Source organism: Pteronotus mesoamericanus, unplaced genomic scaffold (assembly GCF_021234165.1).
Source record: "Pteronotus mesoamericanus isolate MK-2021 breed Mesoamerican mustached bat unplaced genomic scaffold, CSHL_Meso_final contig_94, whole genome shotgun sequence".
NCBI lineage: Eukaryota > Metazoa > Chordata > Mammalia > Chiroptera > Mormoopidae > Pteronotus > Pteronotus mesoamericanus.
Genome location: NW_026555285.1, coordinates 52,452,768 through 52,475,006, shown reverse-complemented (window position 1 = coordinate 52,475,006; position 22,239 = coordinate 52,452,768). Strand labels below are relative to the sequence as shown.

General features: G+C 64.9%; 1 protein-coding gene across 3 annotated transcripts; it reads left to right on the top strand.

The window, feature by feature from the left end:
- Positions 1–3,445: 3,445 nt before the first annotated feature.
- Positions 3,446–21,834, top strand: BID (BH3 interacting domain death agonist). 3 transcript variants are annotated; one of them, XM_054586698.1, is made up of 6 exons: positions 3,446–3,466; positions 14,166–14,227; positions 16,027–16,255; positions 18,261–18,400; positions 19,390–19,602; positions 21,361–21,834. In XM_054586698.1, exons 2-6 carry the CDS (start codon positions 14,216–14,218, stop codon positions 21,370–21,372), a joined length of 606 nt encoding a protein of 201 aa, XP_054442673.1. In that variant the 5' UTR covers positions 3,446–3,466; positions 14,166–14,215; the 3' UTR covers positions 21,373–21,834. The 3 variants fall into 3 exon arrangements, with proteins under 3 accessions (XP_054442673.1, XP_054442671.1, XP_054442672.1); XM_054586696.1 differs by lacking the exon at positions 3,446–3,466 and adding an exon at positions 5,310–5,504; XM_054586697.1 differs by lacking the exon at positions 3,446–3,466 and adding an exon at positions 5,643–5,697.
- The last annotated feature ends 405 nt before the right edge of the window (positions 21,835–22,239 follow it).

The following is a 22,239-nucleotide window of genomic DNA, read 5'->3' as shown; positions in this document are numbered from 1 at the left end:
AGCAGAAGACGTCCGGCAGTGCGATCCGCCAGGTCAGCTTGGACAGGGCTGGGGGCCAGGCCTGGCTCAGCTCCCCTGCCGGCCTGGGTCTGGGCCTGAGCAGCACCTGGGAAGGCCAGGTGCCAGGGGGAGCCCAGGGGAGCCCAACACAGCTCCCTGCAAGTCAGCGGCCCCTAGGCCTCGGGCGCCTGTGGGGGGAACGCGCAGGCGCCCAGGCCTGAGGAGAAGGGAACGATTCAAGTTTTGCTAAGAAAGAGCAGGCTCTGCCATTGAGGTGGAAGCAGCGGGACAGCAGGGCCAGGTGAGGACAGGCCAGCTGGGAGGGACACAGGCAGCCTCCTAGGGACAGGTGACAGGGTGGAAGGCCCCGCAAAGCCGCCCAAGGAAAGGACACAGGCTCAGTGGCTTTTTAAAGGACAGAAATCCCAGGCGGAGGTGTTGGCGGGCGGCCTTCTCCGGAGGCCCCGCTGCTCGGCCTGCGGGCACCGCCCCGCGTCCTCAGCGGCCCTTCCCCTGCGTGTGGGTCTGTGTCCCGCTCGCTCGTTTCCAGAAGAACGAGAGCCTGATCGGAGCTCCACCCCGATGACCGCATTGAACCTGAATCGCTTCTTTAAAGGCCCCGTCGCCCCAAACAGCCACCTTCTGGGAGACTAGGGGTTAGGGCCGTGACACGGGAGTTGGGGGGCCACAACACAGCCTGGAGCGGTGGCCTTTGGAAACGGTCTTTTAGAAACAAGGCTCCTCACAGACGTTTTTTGAAACCGCCGGCCCGCGCCTGCGGCAGTACAGGGAGCGGGCCCCACGGGAGGACGGGGCGGCCGACCAGCAAGAGGGGACCTCAGGGGAGGGTGGGGCTGCCGCGCCCTCTCAGTGGAAACCTCCCGGGGTTCGCGTCCTGCTCTCATTACCAAGGACGTCATTCTCTTCTTCGTTTTTGTATCTCCTTCATTTTACCATTTTTACTTATAGTAAAATTCACCTTGTGGCGTGAAGTTCTGTGAGAATTGTTATATATTTTTAAAAATATTTTTAAATCTATTTTTAGAGCGAGGGGGAGGGAGAGGGAGTTGGAAACGGCGATGGTGGCTGCCTCTCCTGCGCCCCCTGCTGGGGACCCCGCCCTCAACCCAGGCCGGTGCCCTGACGGGGAATCGAACCCGTGACCTTTTCGTTCGCAGGCGGCGCTCAACCGGGTGCAAGATGAGTTGTCTGTCTGTTTTCACTCCGCACCCGAGGACATGTTTATTGATTTCAGAGAGTGAGAGACATCGGTTGCCTGTGGTGCGCACCCCCGCCAGGGATTTGCACCGGCAACCTTTTTGTCCACGAGCCGACGCTCCAACCAACTGAGCCCCACGGGCCAGTGCAAGTTCTTACACTATAGGCCAAAGGCCGCAGTTGTGTAACCAGGGGCACCATCAGGACACAGACGAATCCCGCCCCCGCCCCCAGGATGCCCCCGTGTCCTCCACAGCCGCTCCCCGCTCCGACCTGCGGCAGCCACCGGCCTGTTTTCGGACCCTACCGCCTTTGCGGGAAGCGTCCTTCTCCCTTAACCGACAAACAACGCGGACAGATTTCAGAGCCCTAAGCGTAGGACGAGCAGCAAGTCAGAGCCGGGCGGACTCCGGAGAAGCCGCCCTGACCGAAGGCAGCTCCGGAGCGACGCACAAAGCAGTGACGCCGGCAAAGGATGGGGGCCCAGGGGTGCAAACCCCGCGCTGCCTAACAGGGTCGGCGGCGCCCCACCGCTCCGGGTAAACCCCGGCCCGCTCCCCCAGGCTCGCGGCCTCCCTGCATCACTCGCCCCCGCCGTCCTTGCCCGCGAGACACCTGCCACACGCCCCTGCCCCGACCTGGAGACCCGGACCGCCGACGTGCCGTATCCGGAATGCTCTTCCCGGCGTGTCAGGGCCGGTCCCCGTGTCGTCGGCCATGGTCTGGCACCGCCTCCTCAAGCGCCCCAGTCTCGGCCGCCAGCCCCTCGGCCTCCCTGTGCCCGCTGCCTCCGCGTTCGCTCCATTCGCGGAGCCCCCGGAGCGCCAGGCACGGCGTTCGGCACAAGGCTGGCGCGTGAATAAAGCACGTCGCTGTCGTCCTCGCAGATCCTCACGAGCGGGGAGCCCGCGTAATAGCGGGCTGCTTCCGGTTGTGCCCTCCGCGCGCGCGGAGCCGAGGGCAGGCCCGGAAGAGCCGCTGGGGCGGGGCCGGGGCGGGGAACCAGGGGCGAGGTAGGAGGCGCGCTCCCCGGCGGCGCACGTGCGCGGGGCTCGGCGGGTTGGCCGCGGAGGTGGGGCGGCCCGAGCGAAGCCACTGCTGCAGGGAGGGCGCGACGGGGCAGCCACTTGGGGAAGCGAGCAATTTCTGGTAAAGTCAACCGTCCCCAGCCCGGGGCCCAGCAGTTCCGCTCCTGAGTGTCACCCTCAGGACCAGTGAGCACGTGTCCGCAGCAAGAAGCTTAGGACAGCGTGCATGAAGACGCTGTCCGCCGCCCGTGGCGTCGCGTGCGTGGGCGAGCGGACGGGCGCTGGCAGAGGCAGACGCAGCCCAGAGCCACAACGTGTGCGGGGCCTTTGTCACGGTGACACCGAGGCCCGGAGTAATGTCTGGGGACGCGGGGAAGGCGCCTTCCATCCCTCGACCTGGTGCGGCGCCGTCGGCTGCGGCGCGGTCAGGATGGCAGAGTGAGGGCCGGAGGGAAGGGCTAGTCACGCGCGTGGGTTCCAAGTTCAACTCCAGGCGGAATGGGCCCGGGCAGCCCGCGCGCAGCTCCTCGCAGGGCAGGATGTGGCCAGGCTGGTCCGCGCGCAGTCCTGGCAGCGCACGCAATGACTCGTGATGTACGTAACGGGCGACGGCGTGGGTGCCCGGGGTGGCCCGCCGCTTCGACGGGGGCGGGGGCAGCCCAGCATGGGGCGTCTGTCGCGCACTCCGGCCAGTCTCACTCCTCCTCCACTGGGCAGAGCGCGTGCGCCCAGTTCACTGGCCGCTCGTTTGTTCTCTGACCTCAAGCATCCCAGTGAGCAGAGTTCCCTTCACACTGTGAACCCCGAGAAAGAAGACACTGGCCAAAAAGTGCTCCTGGGTCAAAATTTAATAAAACATCAAACCCCAGAGCTTAAAGACGAAGCCTTCTACACACTGCTTCACGGAATAGCCCGCACTGTTCCCGCCAGCAGAGCGGCCCTTATACAGCACTTAGTGGAATCCTGTTTCAACCAATGGGAGTGAGGCATTCCACATCCAATCAGAGCTGCAGAGCTATAGCCGTCCCCAATTCACTGACCAATCAGAACAGCTTCACCTTGGCCAATCAGATCAATGCCTTTTGGACCAATCAAGTTTCAAGGCTTTGGAGTCCTTATTTGCATGAAAACAGACCAATCAGGGACCAGGGGCGGGGACTTCTGTCTACATAAATCAGCGCCACCGGTCGGGGGAGCCCACGTTTATTCTCTTATTTAAGGTGGGAGACTGGGTTTGTTGTTTACAGCGGGGCTGCTTTGGTAGTTTTACTTATTTTTTAGTCTGATTTTTTAATCTACTTTGATTTGTTTGTGGAATCTAAAACCAAAATAAGGACAGAAAAGGAAGCATTTTGATGGTTGCCAGATGGGGGAAGGGGTTCAGGAGGATGGGCGAGAAAGGCGAAGGGATTGAGAAGTACTAATTGGCATTTACGAAATAGTCACAGGGTGTAAAGTACAGCATAGGGAACATAGTAATAATCTAATAACTGCGTATGGTGTCAGGTAGGTACCGGGTTTATTGGGGGGGGTCACTTAGTAGGTTACATCAATAAACCAGTGGTTTCTTGAACTTTATTTTTCAAAAAGAAAAGGGGGGAAGTGGTCATCAGTGGGGTACAAAATGATAGCTAGCGGGAGCAAGGGCCCTGCATGGCAAAGTCAGCCCCCAAATCAACGGGCCCCAGCGATAGGGGTCCGCAAAGCTGGAGGGACCCAGGAACCCACCCTGTTCAGGCAGGTACGCCCTCTCCGAAGGGTGAGTTAGGAGAAGACAGGACGTGGAAATCCCGCTGCATCCCTGAGGGATTCCCTCCAGAATGTGTGCTTTTGCTGTGTCCATCGTTTGGGTCCCAAGCTAATGTTTTTTTTCTGACAGGGGAGACATTACAAATCCTTTTACAAAAGGAAAACAACTTCCTTGTCCAGGTCCCTTTGAAAAGCTGGAGGATCTGGGGGAGAGATTCATTTCAAGGGGAGCGATTGCTCCCATTCCTCACGGCGGGCTGTTGGGTGGTGCGGCTGGAGCGCCTTTGCCACCCTCCCCCCACCTGCGCTGCTGCAGGAGACTCACTTCAGACAGAAAGACACGGACTGAAGGCAAAGGGATTGAAAACGTATTTCATGAAAATGGAAAGGAGAAAAAAAAGCTGGGTAGCAAGTCTTAGATCAGACATAATTAACTTCAAAACAAAGGCTATAACAAGAGACAACAAAGGACCCAGCAATTCCATCTCCGAGCATTTATCTGAAGAAATCCAAAACGCTAGGTCAAAAAAACAAACACCCCTGTGTCCATCGCAGCATCACTTACAATAGCCAAGATACAGAAACAACCTAACTGTCCATCCATGGATAGTGGTTAAAGAGGAAGTGCTGTGCAGATAACAATGGAATATGACTCCGCCATAAAGAAGAGTGAAATCTTCCACCTGCAACGACATGGCGGGGCCTGGAGGGTATTGCACTGAGTGAAGGCAGAGAAAGACAAATGCCACGTGATTTGATTTGTTTGTGGAATCTAAAACCAAAATAAGGACAGAAAAGGAAGCATTTTGATGGTTGCCAGATGGGGGAAGGGGTTCAGGAGGATGGGCGAGAAAGGCGAAGGGATTGAGTACTAACTGGCATTTACGAAATAGTCACAGGGTGTAAAGCATAGGGAACATAGTAATAATCTAGTAACTGCGTATGGTGTCAGGTAGGTACCGGGTTTATGGGGGGGAGGTCACTTAATAGGTTACATAGATGTCTAATCACAGGGTTGTACATCTGAAACTCATATAATAGTTTGTCGACTGTAGGTTAAAATATTTCTAAAAGGAAAATTAGAAAATACAAAAAAGGAGAAAACCTCTGAGTTGTTGGGGTTTTTTTTTAAATTTTATTTTAATATAACCGTGCGAAGAGTTTTAGTGACACACAACGTTCCAGTCTCATTCCTTCCTTTCCGAGCCCCGTTTCTGGGGCTTCCCCAGCCGGCGTGCTTCCTCCTCCTCCCAGAAACTCGCTTTCCTCTTTCTGTTTCTCTTTCCCTTTCGCTAGCGCCACAGGTGCGTGCGGTCGGGGTGGACGAAGGAGCGCTGCGCGCGGGCCTGGCGAGGGGCCTTTCCGGCCCTGACCTCTCGCTCCGGGCGCACCGGGCATCCCCTGCTTCAGAGCCGGCAGTTCCACGCGAGAAACCCTGGGATCACCCCTGCGTCGCCGGGGAAAGCAGCGACCCGCCCCAGGTGGCTTCGTTGACCAAGACCGCGCACTGTGCGTGAGGGCGTCCCTCCGAGGCGAAGCCAGCGCGCGCCGCGGCGCGGGGCGGGCCGGGGGCGCTGGGGGCGGGGCCCGGGCGGGGCCGGCCATCAAGGAAGTCAGGGAACGGCCTCTGCCCTTCGGCTTCCCGCTCGCGCGCTCTCCCGCCGGTCCGCCGTCTCTCCGCCTCCCGCTGCCGCTGCTGCGGGTAGGTAGCCGACCGGCCCTGCGCCCTCCTAGGGACCCGCGGGGAGCTCCAAACTGTAGCCTCTGCCCGCGAGCCAGGGGCCGCCGGCGGCCCAGCTCCCCAGAGGGGCTCCGCGCGCACACGGACCTTCCGCATCGGCGTGGGGGCGCCCTGGAACTCGCGCGGTCCCCGCGATCCGGACGTACCCAGAGAGGCTTCCCGCTCGGAGCCACCGGCCCGCTCAGGGTCGAGGCTGGAGAGCCGAGCCCACGCGCTCCGGGATTCGCGCCCTTGGCCGAGAGGCCCGGGCCTTGCCGGAGACCGAGAGGCTTTGTCCTCTGGGCTCCACAGAGCCTCGCGTGTGGCCTCTGCCCGCCGGAGGAGGGTCGGGAGGGCTCAGCTGTCCCGTCCGCGCGTGGCTTAGAGCGGAGGCCTTGCGTCCCACCCCGAGACGAGAGACCCGGCTGGAATGGACGGGTCGGGCCCGGATCCGGTCCCAGATCCGGAACCCAAATCGGGATGCAGACCTTGGACTCTTGGTCCGTGGCACTGTCCCCAGCGCCGGTGAAGCACCTGCCCCAGCGCGCCTGCTCCCGGCTCCCCTGGGAGTTCTGCGCGGAGCCGGCCGGGGGAGCGAATGTCAGTGACCCCGGGAGCCCCTGGCAGCCTTACACCCTCAGCGTCCCGCCAGATGGTAGGACAGCGCTGCCTCTGGGTTTGGACGAGGCCTTCTGGGACCGGACAGTCCATCTGGGGGCCTGCGAGTGGTGAGGCGGAGGGAGCCCAGCTGCACGCCCACCTTCCCAGGCGGCCGCCCCCTTCCACTGCCAGGGGCCCTGGTCCTTCCTGCCAAATCTTATCTGGGGCCCAGGCTTCCCTCGGTGGTTCTTCTCCAGAAGGGGGATCAGGATGTGGTTTTTCCACATTCCATCGCCACCGCCTGGGTACCCGGCAGGCTTGGGCCCGGAGACCCCCTGGGCCATGGAGTCCCCTGGGAGGGAGTGTTCTGGGAGAGTCTGGGCTCAGAGCTGCTGGGCCAGGGGTGGGGTGTCTGTTTCCAAAGGTGAGGTGGACAGACCTCAGCGAGGCATGTTGAGAAAAGGTCACCTGCTGCCCAGAGTGGGGGCGCTTTTTGTTACTTGGGGTGGGGGGCGGGGAGGCGAGGACAAAGCCCCCAGGAGGCCTGAGGTGGCCCCTCCGGGCTGTGGCTTCGAGACCACAGCTCCCAGGCTCCCTGGGTGCTCTGGGTGCCTAGCTGTGCTGGACAGGGGTTCGCAGGGGACAGGGTGCTGCTGTCTCACGGGAACAGAGACGCAGGCTGGTGGCCGCTCGCCCGACCGGAGGCAGGCCTTGGGGTTTGGCCCGAAGGGCCGTGGGGAGATGCGGTGGGTAGGCGGGTTGGTTGGCTGTTCGGGGTTGGGCTTTTTTGCAGTTACAGCCGACGTCCAGTTTTATCCTGGACAAGTTGCGGGTGCCCAGCATCACGGTCAGGCCCCCCCGCCGCTCCTGTGCCCGCTGGGCGCCGCGCCCCCCGTGCTGCACTTGACCTCCCGCGAAGGCTCGGGCGCGGCCCACCTGTCCTGCCCAGTCCCTCCGCCTGGTCGCCCAGCCCGCCCCCGGGTGCTGTCCGTCTGAGGAGGTGAGGCTCTCAGTGGACTCTGACCAGTGACCAGCAGCCTGCCAGCCCCAGAAGGGGATGCACCCTCAGGACAGCGCGGCGAGGCTGGGGCAGGCTTGGGGTGGGCAGGGCCTGCGCCCCACCTGGGAGGAAGTGGGGGCTCCACTCATTTGCAAACGAGAGGCTTGGTGGCACGGACGCAGGAAGGATGGGGCCCACCGGAGGAACTTGGGGCGGCAGCTTTCCCCGTGCAGAAGGGGAAGGACTGGCGTCCTCCTCCCGGGTCGGGCAGGTGGGGCCGCGGCAGGAGGCTGGAACGCCGCCTGTTTCCCAGGCCTGGCAGCCCCGGCAGCCCCGGCTGTCAAGGGCTGGGTGTCCTGGCAGCGGCGCCCGGGATGCTTGCTCTGCAGCGTCGGCCGACGGGGCGCCCCCAGGAGCTGCTTCCTGGGGCTGCTGCGGCCCTGGTGACCGGGAGCAGCTGGGCCAGTGCCTGCCCCTCGGGCCTCTTCTGCACAGGACCTGACATCGCGCAGCCCCCGCCGCCAGCCTCAGAGCCCAGAAAAGTCGGCCAGTGGGGGGCGCAGGTGCTCGGCTCCGACATGCCCCGCGGAGAAGTGTCCGTGCGCGGATTAGCTCGTGTGAACGTCACGGCCTTGCTCACTGGGTTGTCCCTGCTCTTCAGAGGGGGAGACCGAGGCACGGAGAGGCCACGTGGCTCGCCTGGGGTCAGGACTGAAGGGGTTAGACCCTGAGCTCCAGCTCGGGACCTGGTGCCGGTCTGCCCGGCTCCGGCCGCCCTGCCTCCCGCCTGGTCCACCGCAGGGTGAGCAGTGGAGGGGTCCCACGACCCCGCCGTGCCGGCGGCCCAGGCGACAAGGCAGCCTCGATGTGCCCGGGAGAGGGGGCACGCCCCGCCGACCTGGGTCCCTCTGTGGGACTCCGGCCCGCGGCCCCCACACCTGGCGCGCCCCTCCTCTTCCTGCCGGCCTCGCTCAAAATGGGGAAGTTTTGCGGGAAGGCAAACACGCTGGCCTGCGCCAGGCACAAGGCAGCCGCTCTGGGGGTGCTGCCGCCCCAGGAATCCAACCCTGGTCTGGCTTTCCGGCGCTTGTGCCCAGGGTCCCAGAAGCCACCCCTGAGAACACCAGGGAACAGTGGGTGGCCGGACACGCCCCCGCAGCGCTGCCGGGGGCGGAGGGGGCTTGGAGCACAGGGGCGCCGCGGCGCAGGCGTGAGGGGCCGCCAACCCGCTCACTGCAAAGCCCGCCGGGCCTCTGGCCCGAGGGGAACCCGCCGGCGGCTGTGCCCATTGGGGGCAGGTCCGCGACCCTTCCCGCCCACGTGTGTACCAAATGCAGTGTGTGTGTGCGGGGGGGGGGGGCGGCCCACCCGCCGAGTGTCCCCCTGCCAGGCCTCCGGGGGCCGGCCGAGCCCGGTAGTCCTTGTGTGTCTGTGAGTGCTCCTCTCCGCCTCCGGACTCGGTTTAATTTGCATAACGACCTGTGGCGAGTTGGTTCCCAAGCTCATCCACGGGGGTCTCTCTCACACTCCCCGCCAGACAGGTGTCCCGGGGCTGCAACCCTGGCTCCGGGACCGGCCGTGCCCCAAGCGCTTCTGCTTGGACTCTGACCCCAGACACAGCGGAGGGAGAGACCCGTGGGTGCCTTTGTGTGCTGGGCGCTTTCCCTGTGACCTTGTGTGACCCCAGGGGATGGAGGTGTGGCTTTGTTCCAGGTGGAGAAAGCAAGGCTACGTGGCAGGTGCGGAGCCAGCGGGGACCCCTTCGCCTGCCCGCCTTCAGGGGGCACCGCCGCCCCACGGGGGTGCTGGGCCTTCCCCGCCACCACGCGGCCCTGGCCTGGGGGCTCCTCTCGCAGGGCCTGCCGCCCTCTCGCTGGTTGGGCTGGAGCAGCAGGACAATGGGACAGGGTAGGGCTCGGTGCGGGGGGGGGGGGGCCTGGGGCTGGAGACCCTGTCCCGTGAGGGTGAACCCGGGCCTGCGGCCTGGCAGGTGCGCACTCAGGGTGGAGAAAACCCGCAGGGCCTTTGTGGGCCCCCCCCCCAGCTTCCCCAGCATCCCCAGCATCCCCAGCATCAGCTGCATTCCTCATGAAGGGCGGGGCTGGGAGGCAGGTCCTTGTCTGCAGGAGTCTCCTTGGAAACAGGAAGGGGGGGCAGCCTGCGGGTTCAGTTGGGCACCCAGAGCTTTGGGTCCAGCTTCCAGTCAGGGAGGGTGCTGCTCTGGGGATTGGCCCCTGGCCAGGCCCGGCGGCCCCTGTGCCCAGTGGCAGGGGGTGGGGAGGGACCACAGTGGGCTCAGTGCCCATGGGCGCCACAGTGGCCGAGGGGGTGGCCCCTCTGCAGGAGCCTTGCGGCAGGCCCTGCCCTGCCCTGCCGCAGTCGCTGTGAGCTGTGAGACAGACGGGGGTCCCCAGCCCCAGGCACCGGCCGCGCCCAGAGAACCTCGTTTGCTCCCGGGGCAGCTCCTGGGCGCCTGGGCCACCTCCAACCAGGAGTGGAGCCTGGGCCTCCGCTGGTCCCAGCACCTCGTCGGAGGAGCACTGACTGGCATGGGCACTGCCCGTCTCTGCCCAGTCAGGTCTCCGTGGACGCAGGAACCAGACCTCCTGCCCACAGCGGTGGCCGAGGCTCGCACCTGGCCTTGGTCCCGTCGTCTTCCTCCCTGGCCGACCGTGAAGAGGAGGACAGTTGTGCCGAGCGGACCGGCGGGGTAGGGAGACAGGCAACGGCTAACCTAGACCTTTGGGAACAGGGCCCGGGACACCAGCCCCGTCCCTGCTGGCCCTCCTGGCTTCCCCCGCTGTGTGCGGCTCTGGTGGCAGCCCCTGGGCTGAGCAGAGCAGGGAGCCGGAGACACCCGGTCACCCGCCGTGAGCCCCCAGGACGATGGGCTTCCCTTTGGAGCTGTGGGCGGGGCCGGCGGCTCTGCGGGTTACAGCGGTGGGCATCGCCCAGTGGATCCGCACGTGGGTGGGGCAGCAGCGCTGACTCCCCATCTCTTCCTAAAATCGATGGAGGAACGAGCTGGGCCTTCCAGCTCTCCCCTGAGGCCGCTGTTTCTTTGATGGAGGTATTTCCCATGTCACAAAATTCACCTATTTAAAGTGGCTTTTTAGTGTATCCCAGAGTTGGGCAGCTGTTACCGCAATCTAATTTTAGCAACTTGAACACCCCCTAAAGAAACTCCGTTCACACTGCCCGCCTTGCCCAGCCCCTGGCCCCTGCCCCGCCCCCCGTGGCTGGGACCTGCCCGCGGCGGGAAGTCTGCGCACGTGCAGCTGCCTGTGGCCTTCAGGACAGGCCTCTCCACTCAGTGCGACGTTTCCATCGTGTTGTGGCCCCGTGCGTCTCATGGGAGGGATAGACCACATTGTGTGTATTGATTCGTTAGTTGAACATTTGGGTGAATCCTGGTTAACTACTTTTTACAATCCTGCCGTGGACGGTTTTGTACAGGGGGAAGTGGCAGGCGTGTGTTTTCATTCCTTTTATGCGCATACCTAGGAGTGGAACTGCAAGGTCATAGTGCAACCAAAAAGGAAGCAGAACACCCGGGAGAGCGGAGATGCCTGTCCCCAAGCCCGTCTCCTCTTTCTGCTGCGGGAAGGCCCAGTGGTGTCCTCAGAACGGCCAGGACAAGAGCCCGCGCCCAGATCCCCGGCTCCACTTTAAAGGACAGGCAGGCCTCGGGGGCCCGCAGGTGGCTGTGCAGCGGTCTCAGTCCCCTTGCAGGTGGCCGAGCTTCTTCCCGGCTGCTGTGCATTCCAGGCTCCCTCTCGGCGTCTGCATTGGGGGCCTGAGCGGCCACAGGCCACGCGACTCCAGGCTGCGTCCTTCTAGGCTGGATGGCGTCACCCGGCGGGGGAGAGCGGGGTGGGAGCCAAGCGCTGCTCTGCGTCCCTGGGAGGACAGTAGCCGGGCTTGGGGCGGACCAGGTGCTTCTCTCAAAACGACTGACCGACTTCCCAGACTTTCACCTGCTTCGAGTGGTCCCAGCTCCCAGCCAGCCCCCCCGCCCCAGGCTACAGGACAGGCCCCTTGGGTCCAGCCCCTCGCCTGTGCCGTTTGACCCCCGGGCGCGTGTGCTGCCTTCCCCGGCCCACCCCCCCGTCTGGCAGCGGAGGGGCCAGGTGGGGAGGGCTTTCCAGGCGCCCGGTGTGAGAACCTCCCCCGGCCGCCGGCTCGGCAGGTGGTCACGGGACGACTAATTGCCTTGACGGCCTCACATTCCCAGCGGGTCTGCGTCCCTGTGGGCGTCACACTTCCTGCCCCGTCCCTGCGGGCGTCACACTTCCTGCCCCGTTCTTGCGGGCGTCTCATCGTGGTTTTGATTAGTGTTCCGTAAGGGCTAGAAATGCTGAGCACTTTTTGAGTGCTTATTGGCCGTTTGTATATCTTCTTTGGACTAGTCAAGTTTTTTGCCTAATTTTTAACTGGGTTGTCTTTTTATTGTTGACTTACAAGAATTCTTTAAATATTCTGGCTGTAAATCCCTCGTGATGAGGGATTGGCACATGTTGTCTCCCATTCTGGGCGTTGTCCTTTCATTTTCTCGATGGTCCCTTGACACACACGAGGTCACCATCGTCAGGAACTCCAATTCCGTGTGCGGCCAGGGTTGCAAAACCGCTGGGCAACACCAGTGGTTCCTGTGCCTGGGGGTGTGGGGGAGGGGAGGGGAACCGAGCTGTGCCCTGGGTGTGACCCCACGAGGGTTCCCCCTGGGAGCTGGCAGCAGAGCCCAGAGGAGGGCGGCCGGGCCAGGGAAGCCCGTGCGGCCCGGGGGGCTGAGGAGAGGGGGGAGCGGGGCTGGGCTGCGGGGGGGGGGGGGGGAGGCTTCCCTGTGCGGTCAGGCGCTCCCAGCCGCTCTGAGGAGCATGTGCACGCGACACACATGAACAAGAGAACATGACCCCATTTAACTGCCCGCGCACAGCAGGGCTTCCAGACGGACGAAAGCACTGAGCCGGGGCTCCAGGGGCACGCGGTCCTGCCCGCTGATGGGCGCCAAGGGCCCTCCGGCGACGGCTCAGGTCCCAGGGGCGAGGCCCCTGACCGAAAATTCTTTAAGGGGGAGCCCAAGTGCCCCCGGAGCCAGGTAGTTTACATACCAGTGGCACGTCGTGGGGTGACTTGGTCTGAACCCCTGGCGTCCCTGCCTCCGAGCCCGCCCTGGAAGCGTCCCGTGGCAGAAGGGGGTTGGTGAGCTGTCCTCCGTCTCCTGAGAGGGGCAGTGGCACAGGCTTGTTCGCAGACTGCCGGCCCTTGGGCCCAGGGGGACCTCGGCGCGGGGGCGGATTCCTTCCGGAAAACAGCTCGAGAAGCGATCGGTTTGGAAACTGAATCTCCCTATGTGTTGCCTGAGAAACGCGTGACTGGTTTGGGGCTACTTAGCAAGAGGCACATTCACCATGTGCCTGGGGCTTGCGGAGCCTTGACGGGTGTTAGGAAAGACTGCAGCGCGGCCCAGGTCCCGTGGACCCACGTGGGCGGGGCTGGGACTCGGGATCCCAGCCCCGGGGGCTCAGGGTTGAGGCCCCTGCTGGCTGTGAGTGGGGGGTCTCAACAAAGGACAGAGGTGCCTGCAGCCCCCTCCCTGGAGCCGGACACTGGCAAGAGATGTCCCCCTGGCTGGGGCTCAGGGTGGGCGGGTGTGAGTGAGTGAGGCCGTGTGGGCCTTCGAGGGGGTGGCCCAGTCCCTGGCAGCCTTTTGTCTCCTTTTTTTTAGGTAAAGATCTTATTTATTTTTAGAGACTGGACGGGAGGGAGGGAGAGAAATATCTATGTGTGGCTGCCTCGCGGGCACCCCCTCCTGGGGACCTGGCCCGCAGCCCAGGCCTGTGCCCTGACCGGGAACCGAACCCGTGGCCCTTGGTTTGCAGGCTGGTGCTCAGTCCACTGAGTCCCACCAGCCAGAGCAGTTTTTATTATATTTTTGATATTTTAACTATACACATTTATTTGTTGAAGCCAATTAAACAGGCCCCTTTTACAAATCAGCACCATCTGCAGCGAGAGATGCCTCCCAACACCTGTGGACACACAGAGCGATGCAGCCCCTGGTCTTCGTTTAAAAATTACCCCCGAGAGACCAGTGTAGTCAGATTGTCCACTCCAGTGTTCAAGGGCTTTTCTAGGTAACAGCTGGGGAGAAGACAATGTAAAACTCGCTTTGCATCTGTGTCTGGCGAGGCAGCCATAGAGCCAGCCCCGGCCCGAGGCGCCCGGGTCACGGGTTCGGTCCCCAGCCAGGGCTCAGCCAAAGGGGCAGTACATGGGGGGGACAGCAAAGAGGTGTTGCTCTCTCTGTCTCTCGAATCAATAATTGTTTATTAATTAAAAAACAAAAGAAAACGTCTCCTCTTCTTCTCCAGTCTCGGGCCCTGGGGTGGCAGAGGCCTCGGTGGCCTGAGTGACGGCACAGGCTGACCGGCCGCGGCCCCGCCGGCCCCCCCTCCCCCGCGCGGCCGAGCGCCCTGGGGGGGCGCGGGGCCGGGCCCTCGTCGGGAGGAAGGGGCTGTGGTTCGGGGTCCTGCTGGTGCCGGGGGTGGACTGGGTTTCCTGGGAACGCGGGGGCAGGTTTATCGGCCGAGTTTGCTCTCGTAGGAAACCACTAACGTGCATATCGACTCAAAAATCGTGCACGGCGCGACGCCCTCCTCACCTGCTCCGCCAGCCGCGGCCCGTCTCCGCCGCGGAGGGTCCGCTGGCCGCGCGCCGCCGGGTTCTGTGGGAGGAGGGCGGCGAGGGGGCCGCTGGGGGCCGCAGCGCCTCAGGGCCAGGGTCTGGGGCAGCGTCCCCGGTCCCTTCCGGAGGGGGCGTCCCACCTGTGTGTCTGTGTCCCTTCCAGGCTGCTGGCCCGACGCCTGTGCCCGGACTCCAGCCGCACCGCCCGCCGCCATGGACCCTCAGGTCAGGTGCCTCCCGCGCGGGGGGCGGGGGGAGGGGAGGGGGCGGGGCGGGCCGCGGGCCCGGGCCGGTGCAGCAGACCCAGGCGAGAAGGGCCCTCTGGCTTGGTGCGCTCCCGCGGGCTCACCCTCTCTGCTCTCAGTGGCCCGGCCCCCGCCTTCAGGTCGCCACCTACCCTGGGCCCTGTCTGCACCGAACGAGCTTAGACAACACAGTCGTGAAGCGCTCCGCCAAAAGCTCTTCTGGCCCCTTCACGGCCCGCCTCCCGCCCCCACCTCGGCTGAGCCCTGTGTGTCCGAGGCCCCCAGCTCCTCCCCGGGCACCCGGGGGCCTGGGCGCCTGCTGCTCCCAGCGGCTGCGCCCGGCGGGTTCTGTGGACGGCGGAGGGGCTGCGGCGGGTCGCACTCCTGGCCCCAGAGCTGCGCCCGGGAGGCGTCGCGGAGAAGCCCTCCCGTGTCCGGGGCCCTTCCTGCCGGCCCATCGCTGTCCCCGCCCCCACCCGAGGCCGCCCTGTGCCCGCAGCGGCTGGCCCTGGGGGCGCCCCCTCCCCCGCCCCGGTCCCCCTCCGGTGCAGGGAGGTGGAGGCTCTGCCCCAGTGACTCCCGGCGCCCTCTGTCCGCCAGGGACCGCGCAGAGCCGCTGCCCGAGGCCTGCAGAGCAGAGCGGGGGTCGTGGGCGGGGCTTGTTCCCTCCTCTGCCCCCGCCCCCCGCCACCGCCGGCATTTTCCACCTGTGAGGCTTTTCTGTTTTGTCTTTGATTTTTTTTTCAGTTTTTAAAAATTGCGGTAAAAGATTTTAGGTTGCGGTGCCACTGTCACCAGTTTCACGTGTCCTGTGTCCTGTGGCATGAGGCGCATTCACGGACACGCTCCCCCGCCCCCGTCCCCGGGTCCCCGTTCCCCGCCTGTCCCCGTTCCCCCTCCCCCGTCCCCCGTCCCGTCCCCCTTTCCCCTGCCCCCAATCCCCATCCCCCGTCCCCGTCCCCGTCCCCGTGGGCGCTGGTCCCGGCACCTTGTCGCCTGCCTTTTGTTTGTTAAAACAGTTTGCCTCTTAAAAACTGCCTTTGAAGAGTTTTCTGATATTTCTAATGTAAAATGCTACGGACTCAGGCCAGAAATAAGTTGGACCCGCACCCTGTCCCCTGCCGGCCCCGGGCCGCCCCGTCCGCCTCGCGGGCACCTGCCCTTCCAGACTCCGCCCCCGTCCCGGGCCTTTGAGTGCCCTGAGCCCACCTGGCCGCCGATGCTGCGGACGCCGTCCCCCGCGCAGCCCACGCGCCAGAGCCTCGTCCCGTCGCCCATGACAGAGGCTGCGCGAAGGTCAGGGATGGGCCAAGGTCACGGCCCCCGTGGGCTGCGGCTGGAGCCCCCGCCTGGGGGCCGGGGTGTCGGGCCACCCACCTGTGTCTGTTGGGAACCTGCTGTTTGCGCCCTGGGCCCGCACAGTGGACGGCGCAGGAGACGGAGCTTCTCCTGGGGACGCGGGCGCGGCCGGGGGGCGGGGGCGGCCGGGGTCGGTGAAGGACGCGGGGGACGGGGCGGGGGGACTTGGCAGAAGCCGGGACGTCCTAAAACCGCCTTGTGGCTTCTTCGCCTGCGCACGAGCGCCCCCCAGCGGGACGGGGTCAGGGTGTTGGGGTCAGGGTGTCGGTTCCTCAGTGGGCGACCGGCCTGTGTGTCGCTGGAGCCTCGTGTGCGGCCTGTGCATACCAGCCGGCGGTCGGGGCGCCCGAGGACCTCCTGTGGCCGCCGCAGGCCACCCAGGGGGCCGGCGCCTGAGGCCTCCGTCCCTTCTCCCCTCAGGTCCACAACGGGTCCGGCCTCCCGGGCGAGCCCCTCACGGGCCTGCTGGTGTACAACTTCCTGCAGCACAGCCCCGGCTGCCACTTCCAGGAGGAGCTGAAGGGGCTGGGCCGCACGCTGTCCCCGCCCCCGGTCTTCTGGGCGCAGGGCCCCGGGGAGCAGCACGACGAGGAGCTGCAGACGGATGGCAGCCGCTGCAGCCACTTCGTCCTCGAGGGCCTGAGCACAGGTGGGTGCCCGCCCGTGCCCTCGGCCTGCGTCCCCCGTGGCGTGGGCGCCGGGGGCCCGGGGCTCGAAGGGGCGGTGGGGCCCAGGCCCCCACGGTGGAGGCCTCAGTTTCGCTGCCACGAGCCTTGGAGTCGGCACAGGTCACTCGCTCACTTCTCCGCACCTGAGGGGGCGTTGGAGCTGAGGAGACCGCGGCCCAGAGAACAGCAAACAGCGAGCCCGAGCCGGACACGGGCTGGGCACGGCCGGGCCTCTGTCCCTGAGCCGCGCAGCCCCGTGGCCGCTCTGCGTCCGGGCACGTTGCCCCCGACCTCCCTGCTGCCCACGTCCACGTCTAAGCCTCAGGGCCCCTCCCCGCGGCCGCTTCTGCTGCCCCTGCAGACGGGGCGAGCTGGGCCTGCCGCAGCAGAGCGCGCGCCCGCCGTGCCAGGCTGGGGGGCCTTGGTTTCCAAGCACAGGGTGCGCCGTGCGAGGTTCGCTGCCTCAGAAGCCTGAGGTGCCTCTGAAAGCCGGATGGGCTTGGGTCCTGCCTCCCGGACACCTGCTGGCCGAGGGGGTTCCACTGCCCTCTGGTGGCCGTGAGGGGGCCTAGCAGCCCGTCCAGCCTCGGACCTGTAGCTCCGTTTCAGGCTGGGGTCTGGCCCGCGGTCCTGCTTTGGAATCCAGCGAGTGCCCTCGGGCGGCGCTGCGCTGGGGTGAGCGCCCCGGCCCCCTTGGGGGAGGTTTGGGCGGGCGGGGGCGGGCGCGCCTTTGCTCTCCGGCACCTCCTTGCCGCAGGCGCGGAGCCCAGCAGCGCTCGGGGCTGCTGGCCGAGGTGGTCGCCCGGCCACCCGTGCTGCCTTGCGCTCACACAGAAATGACCGTGCAGATGAGGCCCAGCAGGGGCTCCGGCCACTGCATGCCCGGGGCGGGCCCCCTTGTGGAGGGGCCGCGGGGGCTGCAGCGGCTGGGACAAGGGGGGCGGACCGGGGCACAGGAGGGCGCCCTTCTGCGGGGACGCGGACGGGCTCTGTGGCTCCCGAGCCGGCGGTGCAGCCGAGGGAGGCGGCAAGGTCCTGTGAATCGCTGCGTCTGGCCGGAACGTTTGAGGGCGTGGTAGGGGTCCAGGGGGGTCACAGCGCGGTGGTGACGGGCCCAGAAGCCGCAGTGAGCACGCGAGCAGTTCGAGGAGGACCGTGGTGTCGGTTGGCACTGCAGGTGCCACGGCCACCGCCGGACCCGCACCTTGGAGAGGGCGGGGGGCAGCAGGCTGGGAGGCAGCCAGTCTGGGCCGTGAGGGGAGACCTCTCCGCGGGCCGAGGAGCGGAGGCCAAGATCCCCGTCCTGACGGGCAGGAAGCCGGAGGGTCGGCTGCCGCTGACGGAGCCCTCGCTGGGCACCGGGCACAGCCATCGGTCACTTGTGTGTTCACCACCTTCCTGCACGTTGTTGTCGGTGCTGAGTGTTTGACAGGAAACAAAACAGACTAGAAACTCAGGGCCGTCCTGAAGCTGACGCTCTGGCCACAGAGCCAGGCAGAGGGCGCGGCGTGGGGGCGGCCGTGCAGTCAGAGCGGCCGCGTGGGGGAGGGGGCGCCCCCGGCAGCAGGTGTCCACGTGGACAGGGCGGGTGCTGAGCCGCCCAAGGGGTGGGGGAGGGGCCTGCAGAGCCTCCCGGGTCTGGCGGGAGCAGCCGAGGCTTTGCTGGGTGAGTGGGATGCGGTGGGGGGGCTCTGACTCGGCCTGACCGGAGCCCTGGGCCTGACAAGGCCTGGGCTGCGCCCGCCCAGCAGTGGAGGCCAGGCCGCCGGCGGGCTCCTGCATCTCTACCGACACGGACCCTTTCTGTGTTCAGGGAGACCCCGCGGTCCACCCCTGGGGCTCCCCTGCCGCCGTGGGGCGCTCTGCGAGTGGGAGCCTGCCTTGTTGCAAAGCAGAGCCTCTCCCACCCGGGGCGGGGGGCAAGGGGTGGGGCGCGGCCGCCACCTGAGGCTGCTCTGTCTCCGCCGCCCCTGCCCTGACGCTCAGGTTCCGAGACTCAGGAGGACATCATCCGGAACATCGCCTGGCAGCTCGCCCTGATCGGGGACAGCATGGACCGCAGCGTCTCCCCGAATCTGGTGGACCAGCTGGCGATGCAGTTCAGGGACAGGCGCCTGTCAGAGGAAGTGAGTGAGACCCCCCCCAGTGCCAGCTCTGGGGTCCCTGCGAAGTGGGAGGGGTCTTCCATCCCCCATCAGACAGACCAGTGTCCAGTGAGGGGCCCAACCCATGACCCCCCCCAGACGAGCTGGCAGTGGAAATTACAGGGCCAGGAAGGGTCTGTGAGAAGAATTAAGTCACTTGGCATTTAAGAAACCTGAACCTAAGCCAGAGTCAAGGGTCGGGGGATAAAAACCTACAGAAAGATAAACAAAACGCGTATGACTCCCTTGTAGTCACGGGTAGAGAACGCGAAGCTGCTTCCCCAGGTGGCGAGCACAGCGGCACCGCGGCCGGCCGCGCGGGCACTCCCAGAGCTGCCACCCGGGGCCGGGGGCCGCGCACGCAGCTCTGCGGTGCTGTGTCCGCTCCGAGGCGGCCTGGGGGCGGGAGAAAGACCGCAAGGCTGTCAGACTCGTGCCCACGGAAGCTCAGGGAGAGAAGGGTTCCGTTCTTTGGGCTCCCAGCTAAAAACGCAAGTGTCCCTCGCTGCCCAGTGGGGGTGCATCGGTCCTCCAGGGCTCAGCCAGGCCTCCGGCCTCCAGGCAGGCCGTCCCCTCTTCAGCGGTCGCGTCCCCTGTGCTGCCCTGCCTTGGGCCCTCTACCAACGTCCACTCGCCTGAGGGTCCTTGCCCGCCGCTGGCGGGGGGTGTCCCCCTGAGACGTCGGGGGAGCTCGCTCATTGTCGATGGCGGGGCCCTAGAGGCCGGGGTCCCTGGTGCCGGGCGTGGCACACGGTGCTCGGGGACCGCGTGACTGGTCCTCAGCGTCACACTCCAGGGGGCGGCCTCATCTCCCCTCTGGCCGCCTCCGCACTGACCTGTTGCGCGTTCCCTCTCCCGCTGCCGGGGCTGCTCCGTGGCTGCCTCCCTGGGACGCGAGAGCCGCTGGGGGAAGGACAGGGCGTCCGGGTCCCGGTCCCGATCCGTGCGAGCGCCCTGCTCTGCCCCTGCAGGACCGGCGGACGTGCCTGGCCAACGCGGTGGGCCAGGTCCTGCAGGCCTGCCCCAGGGACATGGAGGCGGAGAAGGCCATGCTGCTGGCGGCCATGCTGCTGGCCAGGAAGGTGGCCGGCCACACCCCGTCCCTGCTGCGCGAGGTCTTCCGCACAACGGTGGCTTTCATCAACCAGAACCTGTTCGCCTACGTGAGAAACCTGGTCAGAAACGTAAGTTCCTCGGTGCTCCCCTCGTCCGCTCGGTCTCCAGCTGCGCCCCGCGCCCCCCCCCGGCCCGCCCGAGGTCAGGACACCCGGCCAAGGCCCCGTATCTGATGCTCGAGCCGCACGGAAGGCCGTCACAGGCCCCTGCTTGGGCGCAGGGCGCGGTCCTGCTTTCATGGGCGAGGAGCTGTGGTGGGCGGGCCCGGGAACCCCTAACGTTCTTCTGAGCTTTATCCGCTTTATTTTTATTTTGTTTTTTAAACGTTGCTTTTCAAACTTTTCATTTCTATTTTTAAAGATTTTATTTATTTATTTTTAGAGAGGGGGAGGGAAGGGGAGAAAGGGAGAGAAACGTTTGTGTGTGGCTGCCTCTCGCATGCTCCCTGCTGGGGACCTGGCCCGGACCCCCGGTGGGTGCCTTGGCTGGGAATCGAATCGGCGACCCTGTGGTTTGCAGGCCGGCGCTCGGTCCATGGAGCCGCCCCAGCCGGGGCTTCATCAGCTTTATTTTCAAGATGTGCTGTCAGTGGGGAAGGTTTGCTCGGTACCCCCCGCAGGACGGCTCGGACACCAGCCCCTGTTATCTGACGCTCTGCCTGCCAAGGGAGCAGGGGCGGCTCCGGGGCAGATCCCTGGGCAGCCGCCGCCTGACGGGCGTGGCGGCGTGTTGTCGCAGCCGCTGCGCAGAGCCCGGAGGGTCCCAGCAGAGTCTCGACCCGCTGAGGTGCCTCTTGGCACCACAAGACCCCATGGGTGGGCACAGCCACATCCCAGCGCCCCCGGGGAACGTGCTTTTGCGCAAACCCCTGCTGCTTAAGGGCTGAATTCTGGCTTGTAAGTTAGAGCAGCGTCAACAAGGCCGTGGAATCCGCTGAACGAGAGGCGCGGAGTGAGTGCTGAGAGCTCAGGGCAGGGGACGGCGGTCCATCGTCTGGACCCCCCCACCCCCGCCTCCTCCAGTGGCAGGTCCCCTGGCGGGGCCTGCGGCCCTCCCGTGTAGGGCAGCCCCAGGCTCCCTGGTGGGCGGGGTGTGACTGGGGACTGACCTGACCAAGGGCCGCGGGCCGGAGCAACAGGTGCGTCCCAGAGCCACCCCCGGAGAGGAGGAGGCCGCCCGCCCGCCGGCCAGGGTGCGCGTCGGGTGAGGGCGCAGCTGAGGGCGGCCCTGATCCCAGAGCAGAGAGACGACCTGGCGCCCGAGTCCGGCGCTGGCTGCCGGCAGAGGCAGGGGAAGAACTCGTCTTGTGTGCGTCCTGGGGGGCCGTCCTGACAAGTGCCGGGGTTCGGTCAGCCGAGGGGCGTGGGGAACCCCCAGCCATTCACAGAGGCGCCGGCGCCCAGCACGGCCGTGGTCGTGCATCTGCGCTGTCCCTGGGCGTCCGCAGCTGAGCCCGCCGCCTGGGCCACAGCAGAGAAAGCGTCCCCGTGGGGGAGGGAAGGGGGGAGAGCGAGCAAACAGGAAGTCCGAGGAGGGAGCGTTTGACACAAAGGCCGGCCCTGGCCGGGGTCGGTCGGTTGGAGCATCGTCCAGACACACCAGGTCGTGGGCCGCGCCCCCCCCACCCCCGCCCCCGGCCGCCCGCCCCGTCGGCACAGGCGAGAGTCGGCCAGTGATGCATCAACGAGTGGAACAACAGACCCACGTCTCTCCCCCTCAAATCCCCAAATCAGTGATTAAAAATTTAAAATAAAGATTTATGACCTAATATTTTGGTGGTAAAATAAAGAACGCAGCTAATGCTGGCTCCTCCTTTCTCGCCCCAGGGGATGGACTGACAGCAGCCGCGGGCAGTGGGGAAGGAGCCCGACCGCGGACGAAGAGCTCGCAGAACCACGGGCACGGGGAACCGCCGCTCGCTTCCCGTGGTTCTCAAGGTGGAGGGGAAGCAGGTGCCCCACGCGGAAGTCTCCCCATCGATATACTTGAATGAAAATGGCAACTCGGGCATATTTCAATGTGTTTGAGCTCATGTTCTAAATCTGTATGTTGTGTCTGTATCTTTTTCAACTGCGTAGGTGCACACAGCAAAACTAAAGTTAAAAGCAGGTTGTAAAGGGTCACCAGTTCGATCCCCAGTCACTAGCGCCTGCCCGGGTTGCAGGCCAGGTCCCCAGCAGGGGGCACACGAGACGCAGCTGCACACAGATGGTTCTTCCCCTTTCTTTCTCCTACTCTTTCTTCCTCTCCTCCCTGCTCTAAAAATAAATAAAATCTTTTTAAAAGAGAAGCAGATTCTAAGGCAGAAGAGAAAAAACATTTCATGTTCTTTGTCAAAAAAACCAAAACTGTTCATTAACATGTAAGTGCAGCCGTGGAGCAGAGCTCACAGTGGCGTCGTGTGTGGGGAAAGGCCGGGGACGGGTCGCGCGGGCGCCTTACCAATGAAAGCCCTCGCAGGACCGGGAGCCTCTCAGCGCCAAGGACAGACCCGTTTTCCTGTTTAAAAACCACACAGCCCGGGGAGCCTGGATTCAAAACACGTTGGATTTTTTTAACTGGATTCCCTTTTATCAGAGTTGAGAAAAAACGCAGGCGAGTAAAAGGCGTGGAGGGGGCTTGAGGGCCCACGTGACCCAGTCCCCAGAGTTGGGTCACTGCGGGCACCCGCGTCTCCAGGAAGCCTGGGGCTTCGATAAAATTTT